Raw genomic sequence first — 21,352 nt, forward strand, 5'->3', positions numbered from 1 at the left:
AGTAATGTGATTGTGGATAGTCACTGTCTCCTGCGGTGCCACAAAACCCCTCCTGCAAGCCCTAGATTTTCTAGGTGAAAAATGAGTGTTGGATTTCCTTTTCCCAACATGCTTTTTCATGCAAATATCTTTTTCTTGCTAGTCAACCATAGCTCTGATACTTAACCATGGGCAGAACAATAAATCAGGGAGAAGGAGCACTGGCTTCCCATTAAAAACCTCTCTAAGGCCATGGAAGATGCTACGTGCCATCATGGTAACCCAAAGACCCCCCTTGTCACCCCTAGCATGCTGCTGGGGGGCGTGAGAAGGGGGTATTTCCAACCCCCTAAAATTATTGCTTCACCCAGGTGAAAGCAGAAATTCATTTCTCTGAAAGCTTTCACGATGGAGGCAGATTAAATGGCGCTATATATAGGCTACACCAATCTTTTGGGGGATTACAGTCACTGTGTAAGTGCCTATTGCAGCGCGAGGGCTCTTTGCGCAAGCTCTCCCTCCCGGCTGCTGTTGCCAAGACTCCCGATGCTTGAAAAGACGCATTTAAAAATAAACACATGGAGACAAGAGCTGTGTCCTGCTGCTGCTGGTGGGCAAAGGCTGGAGCTGCCAGCAGATCAGAAAAGCCTCCAAAGAGGAGCTGTGGTTTTGCTTCTTGGTTCTTTTTTTTTAGTTTACTTTAAATGCCATTGCTCCTGAAGCTGGTATCTGCTAAAAAACTGAATGGCAGCCTGAGAAGTATAGAATATACGGAGTTGGAAAGGACCCATAAGGATCATCAAGCTCAGCTGCCTGCTCCGTGCAAACTGTACGTAACTTTACACAACTGTAAAAGATTTCAGTTTGCTTTTAAATAATCTTAAATTTTTAATTGTGACAATAAATAAGAACAATCAATGCAGGGTAAAGAAATTCTGCAGAGCAAGTGGAAGCTGTTGCACAAGGTATCTGCCAAACCTCCTGTGACACAAGGCCTTGGATTTCAGTTTCTGGCACTGGATTCCAACAAGTCTTTTGCTTCATTTATATTTTTATTGCCAAGTAAGGTGATCCACCTTTGTCAGGATTATTCAAAATCATGATTCTTCTGTGGGCTGCTCTGATTTTGGCCTTGCCAGCAGATGGACTTACACCTAAACCGGGACTAGCTTCTCCTACTAATTTTCTGAGGGTTTTTTTTCCTCATTTTCTACTCATTTCTCCCCATATCTGCTTTTGCAGTGGGGCAGTGGGGAGTAAGATATTAATGTAACTTCATCCTGAGCTGTGAATGCTGGATTTTGGGACACGCTCCTCCCTTCAAGCACTTAAATAAGTAAAACATTGCGATGAGCCTGAAAACACCAGAGCAGAGAATTTCTCTGCTGGTGCTTGTTTCATGAGGTTAATGGTGATGCTGGATGTCGTGATTGGGGATGTGATGTATTTTATTGCCTCATTTCAAAGTGTGTTATAGGATTCTCACTTTTCATGTGAGTTCTGTTCAACCAAAAACAAGCAAGGAGATTTGTAATGAAAGGAAAAAACAGAGTCCAAGAATAATGCAGAACTAGAATGAACGTTGGAAATGGTGACACATTAGTCGGATTCTGGAAGTGGATGGAAATGACTCCAATAAATCAATAATGTTTTTTTTTTAATGCCTCTGAGCCATTGAGAGTGAAGTGATGGAAAAATAAAAATAGCCATTAGCATCAGCAGAATGTAAAGAATTACTCAAAAAGCGAGTTTTGTAAATATATATATATTAGGAGGATTGCAAATGCTCTGGAGAGTAACTTCCAGAAGGGCTGGATGTGGCACATCGCACAGTGACAGGGCTGGTCCCTCTCTGCCGGGAGTTTGATCACGGCTCCAGGGACATCTGTGGCTTCACATGAATGCACCAGGGACAGCACAGGAGCTAAAATGAACAGGATTGTTTTATTTTCCAGCAACCTCCGTCTTCACACAGAGCAGCCAGCAGCCGCACACCCATCGAGATGATGGCCTGGGGGGTCACAAGCATCCCTGAATTCACCCCGAATTTCTTTTTTGTTTGTTTTTCTGTTGTAGGGCAGAGAGAAGGTTGTTTGTGGGGGGAAAATAATTTGCCATGAAAACGATAGGTTCTGAGCAGACACAATTTTGCAAAATTAAAGTGAAAATCCCGCTAATAGCTTGTGTAGGAGAGGAGAAAAATGAAAAGAAACTCAGAAAAAAAAAAACCCAAGAGTTTGAAATGCTGTTGCTGAAATACAGATAGAGCAAGGGTTGAAACTCCAGGGGAAAACAACAAATGCAACATTTCTCTTTAACCCGTGCAGAGCCCCCGGCCGCCGTCGCCATCTCCCTTGGGAGGAAGCGAAGGGCTGAGGGGCCGGCGTGGGACCGCAGCCACCGCGCTTTTTCCAGCTTTTCCTCTCTTTCGGGCTTTGTCTCGCCCGAGTCGAGCTCCTTTGGGGAAGGGGCTGTTTTTCCTCCCAGGCTGGGAAATGTCGGCACCACCTGCAAAATACTCGGTGCCGGTGCCCGAAGCATCCCTGCATCCCCCTCCTCCCCATCCCTCCTCCTTTTCAAAAGCCTTGGGTCAGGAAAGAGGACGTTTGTCCTCCAGAAGGGCTCTGCAAAGCAGCACGCGGAGGGAAAATAAATACGTGAATAACAAAACTATTTCCCATTTGAAACTATGCATCTACCCTGGATTGCACAGCCTGCGGGATGAGAGGTTTTCATTCTCCTGGCTAGAAAATTTGGCTTGTTTTCAACAGTTTTCCATCAGAAAGTGGTGTTTCTTGTGAAACCGCGTATTTTCCTGGCAAGACTCCCCCACGTGCAACCCATCAGCAGCCGTGTTTGTAGCATCTCCCTTTGCACATTGGTTTTCCATTGACTTTCTTCATCCTGGCATCTCCCAGGTCACTTGGTGGCCTCGTCTCGGGGCTTGTGCCCTTGTCCGCATCCTTTTGGAGCAGCCGGGTGCCAGGAAATCTTTGTGGATTGGATCTGCGGTGTCCCCAGCGGTGCAGCCACCATGGGCTGCCCGCAGAAACCAGTGGGCTCGGAAGCCCCATGCGATGGCACTAGCTTTAAAGAGCAGGTTTAAGTGTACATATATATATATATATACACAAATGGAGGAATAAATAATGAAATTAAATGGAAAAATGAAGCCTGCTTGTAAACTCAAATATTTCATCAATCCAGAACTGAAACACCGCTCACAAAACACCCAAATGTATAACGCGATAGGAAACTGATGATTTTTCAGCCAGAATACCTTTCTAGGGTTTTATTTGTAGGCAATGCCTCCTGCACACTGCAGAGCAAGACCCCACTTTTGCAGGACACACAACCCCTGCCAAAGCCTCTGCTGAAGGACCAGACATGAAAATGATGGTTTGGAAGTGGATTTTTCCTGCTCATCACCTTGTTCCAGCGATGGGACCAAACCCCAGCAGGAGCAGCCAGCTTCAGAGACAGACAAAGGGGCAAAGGATGCTGAGCTTTTTATTTTTCAACCCCAACTTGGTGCAAAACTGTCCCATTAGCTGCCTTTCCCCGCAGCGCAGTACTCTCTCCATCCGAAGGCTGATGCTCCCCACAGCTGGTGGGGATGGGACCCCCCGAGACCCCCGACTCTCCTGCATGTCACAGGAGCTATTTCTGGTGTGGAAAAGCCTCCACCAGCTGCCAAACCCAGAAATATGCCCTTTGTCAGGGATCTTGCTGGCTTTCCCATGCTGTCTGCATCCCTGGGGTGAGGTGACGCTGCTTACAGGAAATACTGGCTGAGGTTAAAGGAAAGAAATTCTGGATTTCTCCAGCGAAACAGGCACTTGAGCTTATTGCTTCCTCCTGACATGGTGGGGGCTGAGTGAAGACTCGCCCAGATTTGGGGGAAAGAATAAAACAGGGAGGGCTGGAAAAAACAAATAAAAGAGATGCCAAAGTGCTGAGGTCCTGGGAGCAGCATTGCTCTCATGTCTGAGACCATGGCAAGGAGGGAGCATCCGTAGTGCATGCACAAGGATCCAGATTAAGGGTAAAAACACATCTCTGGGCTGCTTAGAGCTTGTTTGTGCTGGACCTTCGTTTGGCAGCAACTCATTAAGCTGAAGTTCTGCATGCAGGAAATATTGTAAGCCCCATTTCTGCTACCCCTGCACTGCAGGAGGGGTTTCCATATGGGAGGTCGTGGGTTTTCTCCTGCGTGGGGATACATGACGGGGCATCTGGAAAGATCAGTGGGGGAAGGATTGAGCAAACAGCCCTTTCAGTAGAATGTGGGGCTTTTTTTGCAATAGGTCCAGATCAGAGAAGCACAGATGGCAGAAACGAGAGCAAAGTCAAAGTCCTGTGATGATGGAGCAAATTGAGAGCTTAAAAAATATCAAAATACATTTTTGTGGTTTTTTAACATTATTAAAAAAGTACTTTCAATCTGAAAACTCATCTGTTCAGACAAAGGAGAATGTAAGATGTAGTGAAAGTCTCCAAAGCCACTCCTCAGCTGTGGTCGGGGTGTTTTTCCTGCCCTGCCTGGCTCCCACCGCTCTTTGGCAAAGATTCCCAGTGCTTTGCTGGACGTGAGGCTGCATTTCTTTTCAAAGCAGAAGCCTTTTCAGCCAAAAAAAACGTCTCTTTGCTCTCATTTTGGGTTAAATCCTTTAGGATCTCTGTCCTTTTTTCTTTGCAGCCTGGGAATGCTGACAGCCTTGCTGCATCCTCAAAAGGATGCTCACAGCATCTGGGCTGCTGGGGGGTGGAAAATACAGCTGGGATTTGGGGTGTGATTCAGTCGGAGTTATTTAAGATCAGAGCAGCCACTGAAGCGCTTTTTCTGGTGTTGTCCCTCTCTGAGAGATGCTTGCAGCACATGACCCAGTGTTTAAATACAAAATTACATGATTTTATCAATAGATGCTGGTTATGAAGACGCGAGCAACTACAAGGCCCTTAGGTGTGCGATTACTATGTGTGTTGACAGAGCTGAGTATTTATGTTGCTCTAAGGTGGCTTAAGTGCTTTATGCTCTTCTGTACACCTAAAGTGCCTTAAATCTGTATAGATAGAATCACAGAATCACAGATGGTTTGGGTTGAAGGGACCTTCCCAGCTCCCCCAGTGCCCCCCCTGCCATGAGCAGGGACATCTTCACCAGCTCAGGTTGCTCAGAGCCCCGTCCAGCCTGGCCTGGGATGTCTCCAGGGATGGTTCATCCACCACCTCCCTGGGCAACCTGGGCCAGGCTCTCACCATTCTCATGTCCAGCCTGAATCTCCCTCCTTTAGTTTAAAACCATCACCCCTTGTCCTATTGCAACAGGCCCTGCTGAAAAGTCTATCCCTATCTTTCTTATCGGCCTCTGTTAAGTATGAAAAGGCTGATTTTATCATGAGCACTTCTGCTACCATAAGGATTGTTCAAAAGAAGACCAAAATGAAAAATGCAGTCTTTTGGTTTTTTTTACTTAGAAAAAGCAAGGTAGTGAGGACAAATGAAAACACACTCATTTCTGTGCACGCACCTTGGACTTGGGGTGGGGCAGCAGGATGAGCCAGTGAGTCCTTGGGATCCCTAATTCCTTTGGGATCCTTGAGAGCATCTTGGCAGCAGCAATGCTGCGATGCTCTGAGTCAGCCCACCCAGGGACCCCCCCGCAAAATGAGCCGAGACGACTGAATGCAGCATCTCCCAGCTCTGCGATGTTCAGTCCCTGCCCGAGTGCTCTTCTTCTGCCCCGATGCTTTCATGTGCTCCAGACCAACCTATTTCCAAGTCATCGCATTAAAAGCCTTAATTCTTTTGTCATATGTACATGAAGTAGTAGTGCTGTGTGTTCTAGATAGGCAGAAAAGGAGATCAGCTTAAATTTTGCAACAGTCGAGAGCCTTTTAATGTCTTTTGTGAGTTGTACCTTGCACCAGGGAGACATCTGACATTTTTTCAAGGGTATTATTATATATTTGCTGATCTGGGCTGCCCTGATACTGCTGTACCTCGTCAGGCAGAACCCCTGTTGCAGGACAGCTTGGAAACTGGAAAGCAGCTGGGAAGCAGCCCGGGGTGGGGTATTTTTGGAAGGCTAAACCCTTTGCGTTTGCCTGGCAGATGTCATGGCGCCCGCAGTACCGCAGCTCCAAGTTTCGGAACGTCTATGGGAAGGTGGCGAGCCGGGAGCACTGCTTCGACGGCATCCCCATCACCAAGAACGTCCACGACAACCACTTCTGCGCTGTCAACGTCCGCTTCCTTGCCATCGTGACAGAGAGCGCCGGCGGCGGCTCCTTCCTCGTCATCCCCCTCGAGCAGGTAGGACGTTTGGCCCCAGCCGAGGCGATGCTGATGCTGATGCGGAGCCGGTCCCTGAACACGGGTGTGCGGATGCAGTGGGATGTGTCCCAGTCTCTGCTGTACTTTACTGGGGTTTTCCCATTTGGGGAAGTGAGGATTTACAGCTGCCTTTGTGAACTGAGATTTTTCCTTTAGGAAGAAAAGGAAACATTTGTTAAAGTGTTTTTGGCATCTCTCAGAGAGCATGTGCTGGGCAGGCGCTGGGCACGTCTCCAACCTGTCCCTTCACAGTGACAGAGGCCACTTGGGTTTGTGACCTCGGTATTGAAAGGGCTGTCGGGCATTGGAACAGGCTGCCCAGGGCAGTGGTGGAGTCACCATCCCTGGAGGGGCTGAACAAACGGAGATGAGGTTCTCAGGGACATGGGGCAGTGCCGGGGTGGTGGAATGGTTGGACTCGATGGTCTTGAGGGTCTTTTCCAACCCAAATGATTTTATGATTCTATTTCCCAGAAAGCAGAGGAGTCCCTGTGGAGCCCCTTGTCCCGTGGAGCAAGTAGCAACCCTTACCCATAATTTCAGTTTGTCCGTATAATCTCAGCCCTCAAATTTCACACCCTGCACAGCCCGAGAAGGTGAACACGGCTGTGCACCCAGTTTTCCTGTTGCAAACCCCAGGGTCTTTTGCTTTGTACCCAGCAGCAAATGCCACCTCATGTCAGATTTATTTTTAAGAACCCATCGCCAAGCAGGAGCCCCTCAGGAGCAGCTGATTCCCAGGAGCCATGTGCTGTGCAGGGGGGGCTTCTGTTTGCAGCTGTACCCACCTAAAAGCACTTTGCGGGGAAAAGCAGCACACACGCTTCTGCGCTATCGATTCCCTTTGCAGCACATAGCCTTTCTCCCCACCGTGCTGAGCTTCTGCTTCCACAGCTAAGACTTTCCCCAGCTCTTTGCATCACTGCCCTTGTGAATCCACACATCTCCTGCTCATGCAATTTTAAATTCCCGGCAATTCAGCTGATGCTTCAAAAGCCGCCCCACGGGACTGCGCTTGGTGTGCAGAAAGCAGTGCCCAATGGGAGCAGGAAAGCCAGGCGGCAGTGACCTTGAACATGAAATAAATATTATCTTTGCTTTGCTTTGCTCCCGAAACCTGAGCACAGGGCACTGCCGCACGGTACCATGGTTGTGCTGATGCTGCTCCTCTCCCACCGGTGTTCCAGTGTGTGGATCAGCAGCTCCAAACTGGTACCTGCATTCCATCCCCAGGCATTTTTTTGCCCCTGAGGTTGGTGAGAGCCTGTCCCAGGTCACCCAGAGAGGTGGTGGATGAACCATCCCTGGAGACATCCCAGGCCAGGCTGGACGGGGCTCTGAGCAACCTGAGCTGGTGAAGATGTCCCTGCTCATGGCAGGGGTGGCACTGGGGGAGCTGGGAAGGTCCCTTCAACTCCAACCATTCTGTGATTCTGTGATCCTGCCCTTGCCCCATGGGCTGCAGGAGGGGGCATGGGGCTCCCAGTCACTCATTTTCAGGAGTATTTTTCGCATCAGAGGAGCTGCACTCGCACCCCTTAAGGATGCACCTACCCCATGTAATTTGAAGACGCACTGCGTATGAAGATGTACGATGTGCACGGGGAGAAGGTGGTTGTCTCTCAGGCTCCCAGACAGAAAAATTGCCATGCCAAACCTGCCGGGACTTCCAGGAGGGATGGGAGCTGGTGGAACCAGCTGCGATGGGATGGGCATTGCTCCCCTCCGAGTCCTGTCTCTTCACACCCTGGCATTCCTCTGACTTTCCCTATGTATCATTCACATCTCTTCTGAATTCCTCTTTAATTTCTGGAGCAGAATCAGCTACAGATGGAAGAAATTATAATCAGTGCTTTAATTGCCGCGCACAGCTTGACTCTTATTAATATTCAAAAAAGCAGGAGCTTTGTCTGAGCACTCGGATGCTCCAGCCCCATCTCTGTCTCCCTCCCACCACCAAGCCTGCCCTGGGAGGATCCATCCACACACTGCTTGCTCCTGATCCTAAATCTTGAGCTAATAACCCCATATTGCCAGCTAATTACCCTTTTTTTCCTGGCAAACGTAGCCCGGTCTCAGTGGGATAAGAGCAGAGGGAGCGTGATGCCGTTTGCAACCTGTTCTGAAGGGATTGACAGCCCCACATGGAAATCCTGGCAACATCGCACCCAATAAATCCAGCTTGGCGCCCCATGTCAAGTGGCTGCATACACCTTTGTACAATCTAATAATTTCATTATTATTTTTTTTAAATACGGACTGATTAGCTCATTAAGAGTAAACTAATTTTCTTTGGAAATCAGCAGCCCTCTAATTAATTGGCATCCATATTTAGCTGAACATAATTAAGGTAACCTAGATACTGCAGATCTACTCAGGGTTTGATTTGTTGCCAGCTTTTTTTTTTTAACATTTCTGCCCTCTATTCAGCTCAGAAATGCTCACCAGAACCCTCTCTGCTTTATGCTCCAAGTGACAATGTATTTGCATACGCTTGTCCATATGTCCCTCTGCCTGCACACCAGAAATGCTGGTTCCTCACATATTTATGGAGCGATCAAGGGGATGGGTAACTGCTTCTGCAAGGCTGCGTAGGTTGGGAAGATGGAGCACGGCTGCATTTTGCTCCCCCATCCTCCCCGAGCTAGATTCACTCCCCAAACCGTAGCAACAGAAAGATTTGGTCCAGGCTTCAGCTGAAAGGGAAGGGAGACCACATGGAAAAATGGTTATTTTGAGTCAGCAACAGCAGGCTGAACTCCATCACCACGAGCAAAATCCAGCCTTGCTCAGGCAGTGTGATTCTGCAGGAAAGCAGCTCAATGCAATTATGTCCTGGTCCAGTATGGACCAGGATTCTGCTCCACCTCCTCCAGGCATGCTCCCAGCACCAGTTATTAAATTAAAAATAAATGGGCATGTTTGTGCTGCAGCTCCCCTACAACAAGGAAACTGGAAAAACCCATGTGCTTGGGGCAGCTCTGGGGCTTTATTAGTCCTGGACTGGGTGAAACAGGTGGGGAAAAACAAGCTCCAGCTGTATGTGGATTTATCTCAGCTGTGCCTGATTTGATTAGCTGCATATAAACTGGGCTGGGGGGGTAGAAGGGTACTGGAGGCAGTATTAGAATCATAGAAGGGTTTGAAGGGATGTTCCCAGCTCCCCCAGTGCCACCCCTGCCATGAGCAGGGACATCTTCACCAGCTCAGGTTGCTCAGAGCCCCATCCAGCCTGGCCTGGGATGTTTCCAGGGATGGGGCATCCACCACCTCTCTGGGCAGCCTGGGACAGGGTCTCACCACCCACAGTGTCAACGATTCCTTTCTCATGTGCAGTCTGTGGAGGTAGATGTGCTGCAGTTGCTAGAGGGCAGGGGGGGTAATGTGGGGTCCCATGGGGCAGTGGGTGCAGGAGGAGCATGGCTGCCATTGCTTGCACAACAGGATGGTTTTTATTTCTGTAAGGGATGAAGATAACTTGTTTTGCACAGCCAGACAATGTTATCTGCCCGCATGCCTGGAGGAAGCAGTGAGCAGGAAGGGGGAGTCTCTGTTTACACATAGGAAGCTCAAGTTCCCAGGTTGTTGTTCCCACCAGTGCTGGCTGTTGTCACCGTGGCTGGTTGTGTTGGAGCTGCTGAGTGTGGGGCAGGTCCCTCATCCCACTGTGACACGGGTGGCTGAGCAGGAGGTCCTGGGGGGCTGGCAGGTGACTGAACCCCCTCTATGTCCCATGGGACACTGGTGTCCATTGCTGCTGCTGCGGGGGGTCTGTACAAGCCTACCCAGGGCAGAGGCAGCCTGTGGAGGTGACAGACCCATTGCCAGTCCCCACGGAGGTCCCAAACCTCCATGGCAGCCCTGGGGACGAGGAGAGTGGTTGGGCAAAGCCTGAGTCGTGCTGCAGGGAACCGCTTGCAAGTATTGTCTGTCCATTTGTCACCAAGGAATGGCACAGAGGGGCAGCCCCAGTGTCACCAGGAGCAGTGTCACTGTCCCCTGTGTGTGCTGGACGGGTGGCAGCTGGCGAGCAGGGGGGGTGGCTGTATGCCTCCTGCTGTGTGTCCTGGCTCTGGGGTGGCTTTTCTGGACTCCAGGTCCTGGTGGCATCTGCTCATGGCATCGCCCGAGGGACCCCCGTGCATGTCCCAAATCTGCCGGGGGACCCGCTTGCCAAGGCTGGGCAGAGAACGGGTGAGCTTGTCACACAGCTGCTCTCCTGGCTTCCCCGAGTCTCTGCTTCTGAGTACCGGGAGGTTTTCTGCAGGAAAAAAAAAAAAAAATTACAGTATTTTCTCCTTTTCTCTGTACTATGAACCAATTTTCATGTCCTTGGAGATTTTCTACCTTTTAGCTCAGGACACAGGAGGCTCCCTTGGTCTGTGCCACTTTTTTGCGTTGTGTGGATTTTTCTCTATCTGATTTTAGTCTGCAGGAGGTATTTCTTTTAACCTAGAGCTGGCCAGAAAAAACAAACAAACAAACAAAAAGACCTGAGGCTTACAAAAAAGCTGACACTTGAGCATCAGTTTTCCACATCGGAGCACAATCCAGTGTCCCTGGGTTTATCAAGGAGATAATGGGAGAGCAGCTGTGGGAAGTCCAGACCTGGGATCTGCCTGGTTTGAAGTATTGAGATGAGTCAAAAACTGTCAGTGTGAAATTTTAACGTTGCCCTGAGAGCTGGTGAGGGATCAGAGGAGGAAATGAGGTTTGAAAATGCAGGTTCTTGGAAGGGGAAACCTGGATTTTTGCCCCATTGGTGCTGCTGTGTTTGCAGCAAAGCCTGGGGTCGAGCCTGGGGAAGCTTGGCTTTGCCTGGGCTGCCTGCATTCCCTGCCCCCTCTGCCGGTTAAACTAGAGAGAAACCCTGTCCTCGCTGGGGAAAAGTGGCTTTTTGTTACCAGGAAACATGAATTTACCTTTAGTGTCTGTAATCCCATTTAACAGGGGCATTATATGGGCTTTTGTCTTTTTAATTAACAAGCTCAAGCCTGACTACTGCTTTTATGGTGCAGATAAATACCTCTGCAGCAAGGCTTCGAGGTTTTAATCAGTGCAAATTGTTGGTCAGGAGCTGCTGTGTGCATTTTTGGTGGTTTTTAGGGCTTACAGGGTCTGGCATGGCTGGAGCAGCTCTGTGATGGTCCCTGGGCACAGGGAGCTGAGTGCTGCTCATGGCTGAGCAGAACCTGGGATGCTTACAGCCCACAACGGGATTTATATTTAATTTAACAGTATTTCCATCCACACAAGAGGACTAACTGATACTTAAACCTTCATCCTGGCACGAATGGCATCCAACAATGCTGATTTCTTTTCCAGTTTTTTGACTTGCAGGGTTCGGTTGTATAACAAAAAGAGTGACGAAGGCGTCTATCAATTGATGTAACTTTTTGTGGCAAGTAACCTGTTAAATCTGGGACTTTATTCCAAAGAACCCCTGAACATGGAGTTTGCCAGAGACATCTCTCCTGGGGAAACTGAGGCATGGAGGCTTGTGGTGTTTGCTGGGGGCGGGAGCTGCACAGGCTGTAAAATTCATAGGGCTGAGCAGAAATCCTGTGCATCTCCTCTGCTTGTTTAAAGAACACAAACACTGCTTTAGCAGGTGCCGAAGGATGCACAGAGCACGTCTCCATCTCTTCCCTTCCCCACTGGAATTTCCCAGGTATCACAGGGAAAAGGGGCAGCCGTTCCCACTCTAGGCAGTATTTTCCTGGGATCTACACCTGGCTGAAGAGCTACCTCCCTCCAACATGCCCCAACATGAGCCGAACTTTTAGAATTAGTTTACTAGAAAGCCTGGGCTAGCGTTTCGCTTACTGCTGTCATTCACAAGAGCACTCGGAAGCCTGGCAGCGGGTTCACAACAACCGGGTTACTCTCAGTAGGACCCAGGAGGGCGTTCAGACATTTCCAGCACCTGGAATTGATATTTCGATGAACGATACTGTTGATTGCATGCATGGATTTCTTTGGGTTTTTAGAATCATGGAATAGAATCATAGAGTGGTTTGTGCTGAAGGGACCTTCCCAGCTCCCCCAGTGCCACCCCTGCCATGAGCAGGGACATCTTCACCAGCTCAGGTTACTCAGAGCCCCGTCCAGCCTGGCCTGGGATGTCTCCAGGGATGGGGCATCCACCACCTCTCTGATATCTCTGACAGTGTCCATTCTTAAACCATGTCCTTTGTGGTTTGTATATACTTATGTATTTATTTATTTCCCCCCCAAAAAAGGAAACCAAAATCTTTCACTTCTTAGCTCTGTAGATGCTCTGCTTGGTCTCTTCATTTCAGCATTAAGGCACTTCAGAAGAAAAGCACTTTTCTCAACAAGCCCCCACCCTGCACCAAAATCACCCACCAAAAAAGCAGGAAAGCTCCTTGAGGCATCTGTCTTTGTATTTATTCAGTTGTTGGAGAGAAACATCTCCAACAGCAGCATACTTCCACCGGCACGTGGCTATTTCCTCGGGGAATTATTTGTGGCAGCATCGTGGCAATGACTTTTCTGGGTCCCTGCCAAGGGTTTGCCCCATTTCTCTCTTGTTTGTGCTGCTTTTTTTTGATTTGGTTCCTAATGAAGATGAGTGAACCTACAGCGAGCTTCCCTTGTATGAAACCAGCCAGGGATCTGCCCCAGGGCAGGGAAATCTCTGTAATTTCCTCCTCTTTGGCTCTCAAGCAGGACAGACCTTCTTTAAAAAGACAGCAGTAAATGTATTTACTCTTAATCTCAGCCACTGGAGGCTGGTGTGTACTCAAGGATTTCCTAGGAAACCCTGTAATTCCCCTTCTGCTCGGGCAGCACTTCCCTGAGCCCCTCGAAATGCTTATCAGAGTTTGAGGGTAGAACTGAATGAAGGTTTTTACCATGATTGTAGTGCTTCATGGGAAACGTGAGGGTTTGGAACTGTTCTGGGTTTGTGTTTGCAGGGAAACTGGTGAAAAGCAGGTTTTATGAAATACGTATATTAAAGTGATTTATCTGAGCTTCCTTCTGATTGATTGTAAAGTGAACGTGGAGTCTGGAAAGATTAAAGCAAATGGTGAGACTGGAACTTGTGCTGCTGAGAGGGTCTGAAGTTATAACGTGTCCCATGGCCCCAGTCTGGCGATGGCCAAGAGGTTCCCTGGGATGCACTTTGGAATCAAAATTGCTCATCATGAGCTCACACGATTCCCAGCAATGTTTTGATGCCTTAGAGTCCTTAGAAGTGATGCTTCTAAGGATAAAGAGGCTTTGCTCCTCCCCGTGACAGTGTTCCCCTTCCCGGGGTGGTCTGAGCTCCTGGGACCGTGTGTCCGTCTCTCCTGCTCCAACCATTTTCAGGGTAAGGTTTCCTTCTCAGCCACCAAGCAGCAAAATCATGCAATTAAACCAACTTTAAAACTGTAATACAACATCCTTCCTCCCCCACACATAATACAAATACTTTTCTCCTTTTCAAGTGCTCCTAATTGCTCCAGCGAAGGGAGGGCTTGGAGGGGCTGAATTTGCTGGAATATTTGCAATTTCCAGCCCATGCCATGGAACACATCAGAGCTGCTGGAGCCCAGAGAGCTGCGACATGTCAGGCTCCGGCTAAAGGGACGTATCTGGGTCACTGAGCTTCCCCCAGCCAGGAATCCAGATTAGGATTCACTGCGGCTTAATGCTTGGCAGTTGGCGAGGTCCCTCTGAGAGTGACTCCATGGGAAGCTAGAGCACGAATCCCCGAGTTTTATTTATTTATAAAATTCTTTATTTCCTTTATTTGGCTCATTCTCCTCTTTCAGGTGTCCTGAGCATGAGCACAACCCACCCCAGCTCCTGTGCGGTCCTTTGCTGGATTCAACTAATTTTAATCAAAACTCTTCGTTTCTTGGGCAGAAACTATCCCTAGTAACCAAACTCTTGTTTTGTCCTCTTGAAAGCCTTATGAATTTTATCAAAAAACATCAAATCCACTTTGCAAAGGAAATCACTCGGCTGGTTGCTCAAAATTGAAGTGATTGCATATTAACTTGTGCTGTTAAAAGGTCCGTTCGCCTGGAATTTAACAGCTGCTGCATGAATTTCTGCTCTAGACAGTGTGTTAATAATGTCATGGTAATGCAAATATGAAAACAGGGGGAAAGCTTGATAATCTGAGCCATTTGGGTAAGCGATGTCTGCTAGCGTATTTAATATATTAACCCATAAAGCTGTGCTTTGCATCCCATTAATTCGCAGGGGGCAGAGCTTTGTGCACTAATGAAGCACGGGTATTGCTGTGTTTCTTTCCACCTTCTGTGTCTTATTTTTAGGTTTTTCTCCCCAAACCTTGGCTGCTTGTCCCGGGGCTGCATCCTTGCAGCTCGTGTTTTGCTCTATGTGATGCTCGGGTGCAGGATGGGACCCAAAGTGCCTCGTCCTCTGCCCAGGGCTGTGGGACTGAGCTCTCCCCACCTGCAAAAGGAGGGGAGAATGTTGTGTTTTTTTTTTTTTTTCCATGGAAAAAACTTAAAGAATGTCAAAAATCAGATTTTTCTCCATAACTTTGCATGGTGTTGTGTTTGCAGTGGAGTTTGGATGGAAGCAAAAGCTGCCCTGGGTGTCCCCAGACCATGTCCCATGTTCCCAGCATCCGTCAGGACAACCAGCCCCTCCTGGGTGACCGGCAAGGGGCCCAAGGAAGCAACTGCTGAATGTGAATGCTGGTTTTAGATATTGAGATGCTTTTAGTGAAAAGCAACGTTTTCCTAAATCATCCCTTTTAGAAGATTCAGTTCAGTGGAAAACTAATTTTTTAATCAAAGCTGTTTTCTAGGCTCTGCATTGGAAAGACTTGATTTTTATTTAAATGAAGGGTTTATCTTCTCTAATAATTTCCTTTGTGTTATGGTCTGTATACTCACAGCACTTGGTCAATCAATGCTTCTCCTTGGATGTCACTTTTCCTGGGGACCGTTGGCTCCCCGCATGGAGATCTGTACCTTGGGGGGATCCCTGGGACACTGGGGGCTGTGGCAGGTTGGGTGTGACAGGGACTTCCCAAGGAGTTGTCCTTGCCACTGGAAAAAGGAAAATTTAAAATCCGTGGGTGATGTATGCTTTAATGTATTGCCCGTCCTATGCGATGCTCCAGTTCAGGGGACCGTCCCTCCAGCTGCAGCTCCATCTGGAGTCCTGGGTCTCCCCAGCAAAACTGTCAGAAAGTCACTTTGCTTGTTTTTATCCTTACAAACCTGAACGGATTTATGACAGCGCTAATAAATCCCAGGTCTGGGGCATTAACCAGGAAAATGTCCTTTCAGCTGTTCGATAATGTCAGAAATGTTGTGTAGGTCGATCACGACCACTTATGTGGGGTGAAGCTGCTGTTGGAGAATGGCCAAGAGAGAAAGGGCATGAGACCCTCTCTACGGAGAGGATCTCTTCTAGTTAGCATGAGTAGGCCTCAGTTAGCATGAGCTGAGCAAGGGTGGGTGAGAAGGTATTGCCTGGGAAAGGCCTGCATAAACAAGTCTCACAGTCTCAGGAGGCAGCTCCTGAGAAAGGCCTGGATAAACAAGTACCAGGAGGCAGCTCCGAGATAACGAGGGAATTCACATACCAGGGGGGCCACAGAAGGGGATGGACTCAAGGGGATGGATTCATTATGTATGTTGGGATGGGCTCATTACGTATGCTATCAAATCGGTGTTTGACAAGTAGGCATAGTTAATAGAACTGTTATAAAAGCTTGCGCTATGTGTCAATAAAATGAAGGATGTTTATCATCCGCAATGGATGGCTGTATTTCTTCCTCTGTCGCCGTAGGCCCGAACCCATGCCGGGGTCTTGACCCCCGACAGCTGCCAGGTAAATGAGGGGAAGAAACCACATCAGTGGAAGGCGAGAGGCAGTTCAGGGTCCAGGGCTCATGTGGCAGCTTGGATCTGAGCCACGTTGTTGCTAATGGTCAGTATTATCAAAATTTGGGCTCTCTGGGCGAGCAGAAGTGATGCTGTCGGCAGCTGAAGGAGGAGACAGATACAGCTGCCTTGTTCTGGCACTTCCATCCATCCATCCATCCATCCATCCATCCATCCATCCATCCATCCATCCATCCCTGCCCTGGCACCCCTGAAATTTGCCGTAGTGGGGGTTAAAATCCCCTGGGCAGGTACGAATCACTGCAGGGAAAAAACCCTGTGCCCTACAGGGAGGGAATTTGCGTGATGTGCCCTAATTAGAAAGAGCTTCATGAGTTAGAAATCAGCCTTGCTTTAAGTGCTTGTCGCAGAGTGGTGAACGGGGATGCAATCCTGTACTCATCACAGGCCAGGGAGTTAATGAGTGTTTGTGAGACACTGTAACGAAGGGCAGAAGTGAACGACTGACTGGCTCTGACCCCATTACCCAGCCAGCGATGGAGCTGGAGGTGTCCGTGTGTTCATGGACTGAAGGCAGTGAAAGAAAGCACCAATTTTATTTTGTCCTTTACCTCAATAACTAAAATGACCCATATATGTAAGTCCCCAGTGTTTTAAGCCCAGCCCAGTTCTCATCTTATATATGGGCTGTGTCCAAGGGATGACTTAGAGCTGTTGTAGCAATTTGAGCAAGAACGAGCTTTTCACTCTGATCATAATGCCCATGAAAAGTATTTTAAAATTGATGAAGCTGGCTGAGGGAGGGTTGTGCTTGCCAGTGTTTCTCAGTGCCTTGTGCGATGGTTTTGAGGCCAGACATGAGAAGAAATGTTTACCACTGGGTGGTGAGAGCCTGTCCCAGGTTGCCCAGAGGTGGTGGATGCCCCATCCCTGGAGACATCCCAGGCCAGGCTGGACGGGCCTCTGAGCAACCTGAGCTGGTGAAGATGTCCCTGCTCATGGCAGGGGTGGCACTGGGGGAGCTGGGAAGGTCCCTCAAACCCAAACCATCCTGTGATTCTATGATTCTGCATTGCTGTCCCTACCAGATCGAATCCAGGTGGGCAGACCTGCCCTGCTCATGCATCACATGCTGCTTCCAGCTGGCGTTCACTGGGACTGCCTGACAATTAGTGTCTCCCTGGGACCAAATTAATTCAAATAAACCTTCCCAGCAGTGGTGGCACAGGGTGAGCCCCTGGGCCTGATCCAGCCACGCTGAGTATTCCTGGTTGGTAAAAACGCTGCGTGTTCTCCTCAGTGGTTTTCTTTGTTCATGTTTAAATGGAGGCAGGAGCTCGATACGATAAAAGGTCAGCGCTGGAAGGGGCTATGAAATATTTAGTGGCTGTGTCGTGCTGATCTAGTTAGTTTGCAGGCTCTGAAGCTCTGGGCTGCTCAGGAAGACGGTGCAGGGGACGGAAAGTGATGGGGAGGCCATGGAGGGACCTGACAACGTCCCTATAAAGAGCTTGGGCTTCCTGAAACCCATCTCAGGTCCTTGCTTGGCTGGGATGGCAGGACTGGACTGGTCATAGAAGTCTTGTAAAGAGTCCCATGGAAAAGATGAGGGGCAATGAATACAAGGTGCTCCTGGGGAGATTCTGATGGGACATGAGAGTGAAATTTTTAACAACCAGCTGTTGGAATAATCTCCCCAGGGAAGGGGTGGATTCCCCAGCACTGGGCATGTTTAAGATTCAGCTGGACAGGATGCTGGGCCAGCTTGTCTAGACCGTGCTCTTGCCAAAAAAGGTTGGACCAGATGATCCTTGTGGTCCCTTAAACTTGGGATTCTGTGATTCCATCCATGTGGAAGGATCCCCAGAGAGGTAGGTGGTGGATGTCCCATCCCTGGAGACATCCCAGGCCAGGCTGGACGGGGCTCTGAGCAGCCTGAGCTGGTGAAGATGTCCCTACTCATGGCAGGGGTGGCACTGGGGGAGCTGGGAAGGTCCTTTGCAACCCAAAGCCTCTGTGATGTTGTAAGTGATGTACCGTTTGGGTTATTAGCATTGTTAAACAAGTGTTCATGATCCCAAAGTCACTAGGGATATGTTCTCTGGAGTAGACATGCATCTCTTGCTCAACATCACTTCCAAAGTCTGGGAAGAAAGTACCGAATATCTCATGCATGACTCAATGGCCGATCTGCTTTGAGGATCAGTTTGAAGCCTCTTGAGTCCCTTCCAGCTCTTTTTGCCCCTGTTTTTGGATGTTCATGCAAAGATTTCCTCCTGGGGGTGGGCAGTCCCATGGGGTTGTGTTTGCAGAAACCCCTTCTCATACCTGGAATATCAATGGGGTAAAACCCATCCCCGACTCAGCTAGGCATCTCCTGTGGCTAAAAGACACATCCCAGCATGAACTACAGAGCTCTCTTCCCTAACAAGGCTACAGCCATAAAATGACCAACTTTAACACTAATTTTTTTTTTTTTTTTTTTTTTTTGGTTTATTTAAAATTACAGACAGGTCGAATCGAACCCAACTACCCCAAAGTCTGTGGTCACCAGGGCAACGTGCTGGACATCAAGTGGAATCCCTTCATTGAGAACATCATCGCATCATGCTCCGAAGACACCTCGGTAAGCTGGGATGCTTGGGGTTGTCACCTCCCTGGGGGACAAGCAGCTCCGTGCACCCCCTGCCTTTAATTTCTGCACCTGGAGGCAGGGAAAGGGGCTGCCATGGGTGGGAAATGCCTCAGAAACAGAGAGGGGGTAAGAGACTGATGCAGAACAGTAGGAAAATAGTGCTAATTCTTGTCTCCTGTGTCATTGGTGCAGGGGCTGCAGTTGGTGCCCAGCTCCTCTGCTGTCCCCAGTGTCACTTATTGTCACAGTGCTGCTCTTTCTGTGTCCCCTGCTGCAGATAAGCCATACAGCTGTGCACAATGAGGTCTTTTTTTTGGCTTTTCAAGCCCAACAGCAATGCTATTATTAATCCTTGTTGCCATCAGGGGCTGCAACTGCTCTCATGGCTTGATCCATCAAGTGACATGAGCCAAAGGCAACTTTGCAGGCAGGGGGATAATGAATCAGGTCATCTTTATGTAGCTGTTATTTGCATCCTCCTCCTTTTTATTTTCTGGACAGAAGTCCATCCCAAAGGCTGTATCATAAAGCCAAAAAAAGGCATTGCACAAGGGAGAAGACCAGAAACCACCACCCATTCTGCACGGCAGAAGCTGGGACTTGGGCTGATCCAGTTTTTAACCAATTACTACAAATCTGCTTCGCCTGATCCTTAGCGTTTCACTGTGTTATCACCTAATGACTCATCCTCTCCTTCAGTTCAGTATATTGGCATTTTTTTTATTAGCTGAAAGCTTGTCAAGGAAGATATTGAGTGGGGGGAAAAAAATTCAGATCGTGGCCATGAATCATGCTGAGCTGTCTCCTGCTTTAAATCATAACCTTTTATATACAGTCGCCAGGGAATAGAGATGCTGGGAGAGAGGGAGGGAGGGGGAAGGCTTCGTGAGCCATCGTTAAACCTGGGAAATTAAATTAATTGCCCCTGAGGCTGTCAGGTGCGGGGGTTCGCTATCAAACCCGGATCCATCTGTATCTGTCTGTCCCCATGCAGATAAGGTGTCTGTCCTCCCTGATGCCCTTGGGGCACTGGAACCATTAATTCATTAGTGTCCTCCCAGGACAATTAGCGGCAGGGCTGACCCTTGAATGGCCCGTCCCGCTGCAGTGCTGCGAGAGGTTGAAATGTTGGGATGGATTTTTGGGAAGGAGCTCTTACAGGGCAGGACAAACCATGCGGGAGGATTAAAAGGGGAATTGCCTGATCACCGTGGGTGTTTCAGGCTCGGACGCAGTGAGCCAATGTGCAAGCAGAGCTGGAGGGGGGATTTTGCAGCACAGTTATTTGTTTGCAGGATCCATCTCTTAGTGGAAAGGTGTGTTTCAGAGGCAAATTTATCAAGAAGATTTCTTAGGACGGGTTGGGAGAGGAAGGCTCTGGTTTCACAGGCTGCTCTCCCTGGTGTCAAGGGAGGAGGGTGGGAAGAGGCACTTCTGGGGATGTTCCTGTTTTTTAAATTATAATTTTTCAAAAGCATCGTTTCCATCCCAGGATGGACCAAGAATATGAAACCCAATGCTTGAGTTTTGGAGCAGCTCCAGCTCTGCCTGTACTGCCACCAAAATGGCATTAGGGCTGCAACTGGTTCCGACACATCGAATTTCAGGTCATAGTGACCGCGGTAATGGGGAAACCTGCCTAAAATAGCCTGTCCCTGGCACTCACCTCCTGCTTTTGCAAGACACAAGGAGTGATGTAACTGCATTTGGAGCTGACCGCAGGGGTGATGCCACGCTGCAGAGCCCCAGCGATGCTTCACCGTGGATGCAGGACACATTGAATAACCATCCTTTAGAATCACAGAAGGGTTTGGGTTGAAGGGACCTTCACAGCTCCCCATGTGTCACCCCTGCCATGAGCAGGGACATCTTCACCAGCTCAGGCTGCTCAGAGCCCCGTCCAGCCTGGCCTGGGATGTCTCCAGGGATGGTTCATCCACCACCTCTCTGGCCAATCTGGGCCAGGCTCTCACCATCCTCAGAGACAGCAATTTCTTCCTCATGTCTGGCATGAATCTCCCTCCTTTAGTTTAAAACCATCACCCCTTGTCCTATCACAACAGACCCAGCTGAAAAGTCTGTCCCCATCTTTCTTGTGGGCTCCCTGCAGGTGAGGTGGCTCCTGTTTGAGCATCCCCTGCCGATGCATGGAGCTGAGCACATGAAGGCTTCCCTGTGTCCCCCAGTGCGACAGGGCACCCCCTGAGCAGCGGGTACCACTCTGGGGTGCAGAGGTGGCCCAGAGCCTTCAGGGATGCGGATCTGGGGATTTGCTAACAGTTGTTTCATAACCCACCCTTTCATAACCGTTTCCTTCAGCATCTGGCAATCAGGTTTCTGTCACTCGTTGCTCATCTTGTGCCTTGTTTGAAAACCGCTGATGCTCTCAGAATCATCCCTCCGAGCCAAACCAGTCTCTTAGCCATGTCTCTCTCATAAGGCTGTTTCCTCTGCACACTGTGCAACCCGCAGAGCAGCATCTCCCACCTCTAAATGTGCAGGTTCAGGCCGAAAACTCACTGCTCCACCCATACATTTCTATGCAGATTTTTCACTG

General features: G+C 49.0%; 1 protein-coding gene across 3 annotated transcripts in view; it reads left to right on the forward strand.

Moving 5' to 3' along the window:
- Positions 1–21,352, forward strand: part of CORO2B (coronin 2B) — a 41,103-nt gene that overhangs the window by 14,042 nt on the left and 5,709 nt on the right. For all 3 annotated transcript variants that reach the window (XR_014184862.1, XM_082061079.1, XM_082061078.1), the window contains 2 exons: positions 6,094–6,294; positions 18,670–18,786. Coding sequence is in view for 2 of the 3 variants with exons in the window: in XM_082061079.1 (XP_081917205.1) it covers positions 6,094–6,294; positions 18,670–18,786 (318 nt within the window). In the remaining variant the exon portion in view is untranslated. The remainder of the gene's footprint in view (positions 1–6,093; positions 6,295–18,669; positions 18,787–21,352) is intronic.

This window comes from Streptopelia decaocto (assembly GCF_964273445.1).
Source record: "Streptopelia decaocto genome assembly, chromosome: 9".
Lineage (NCBI taxonomy): Eukaryota > Metazoa > Chordata > Aves > Columbiformes > Columbidae > Streptopelia > Streptopelia decaocto.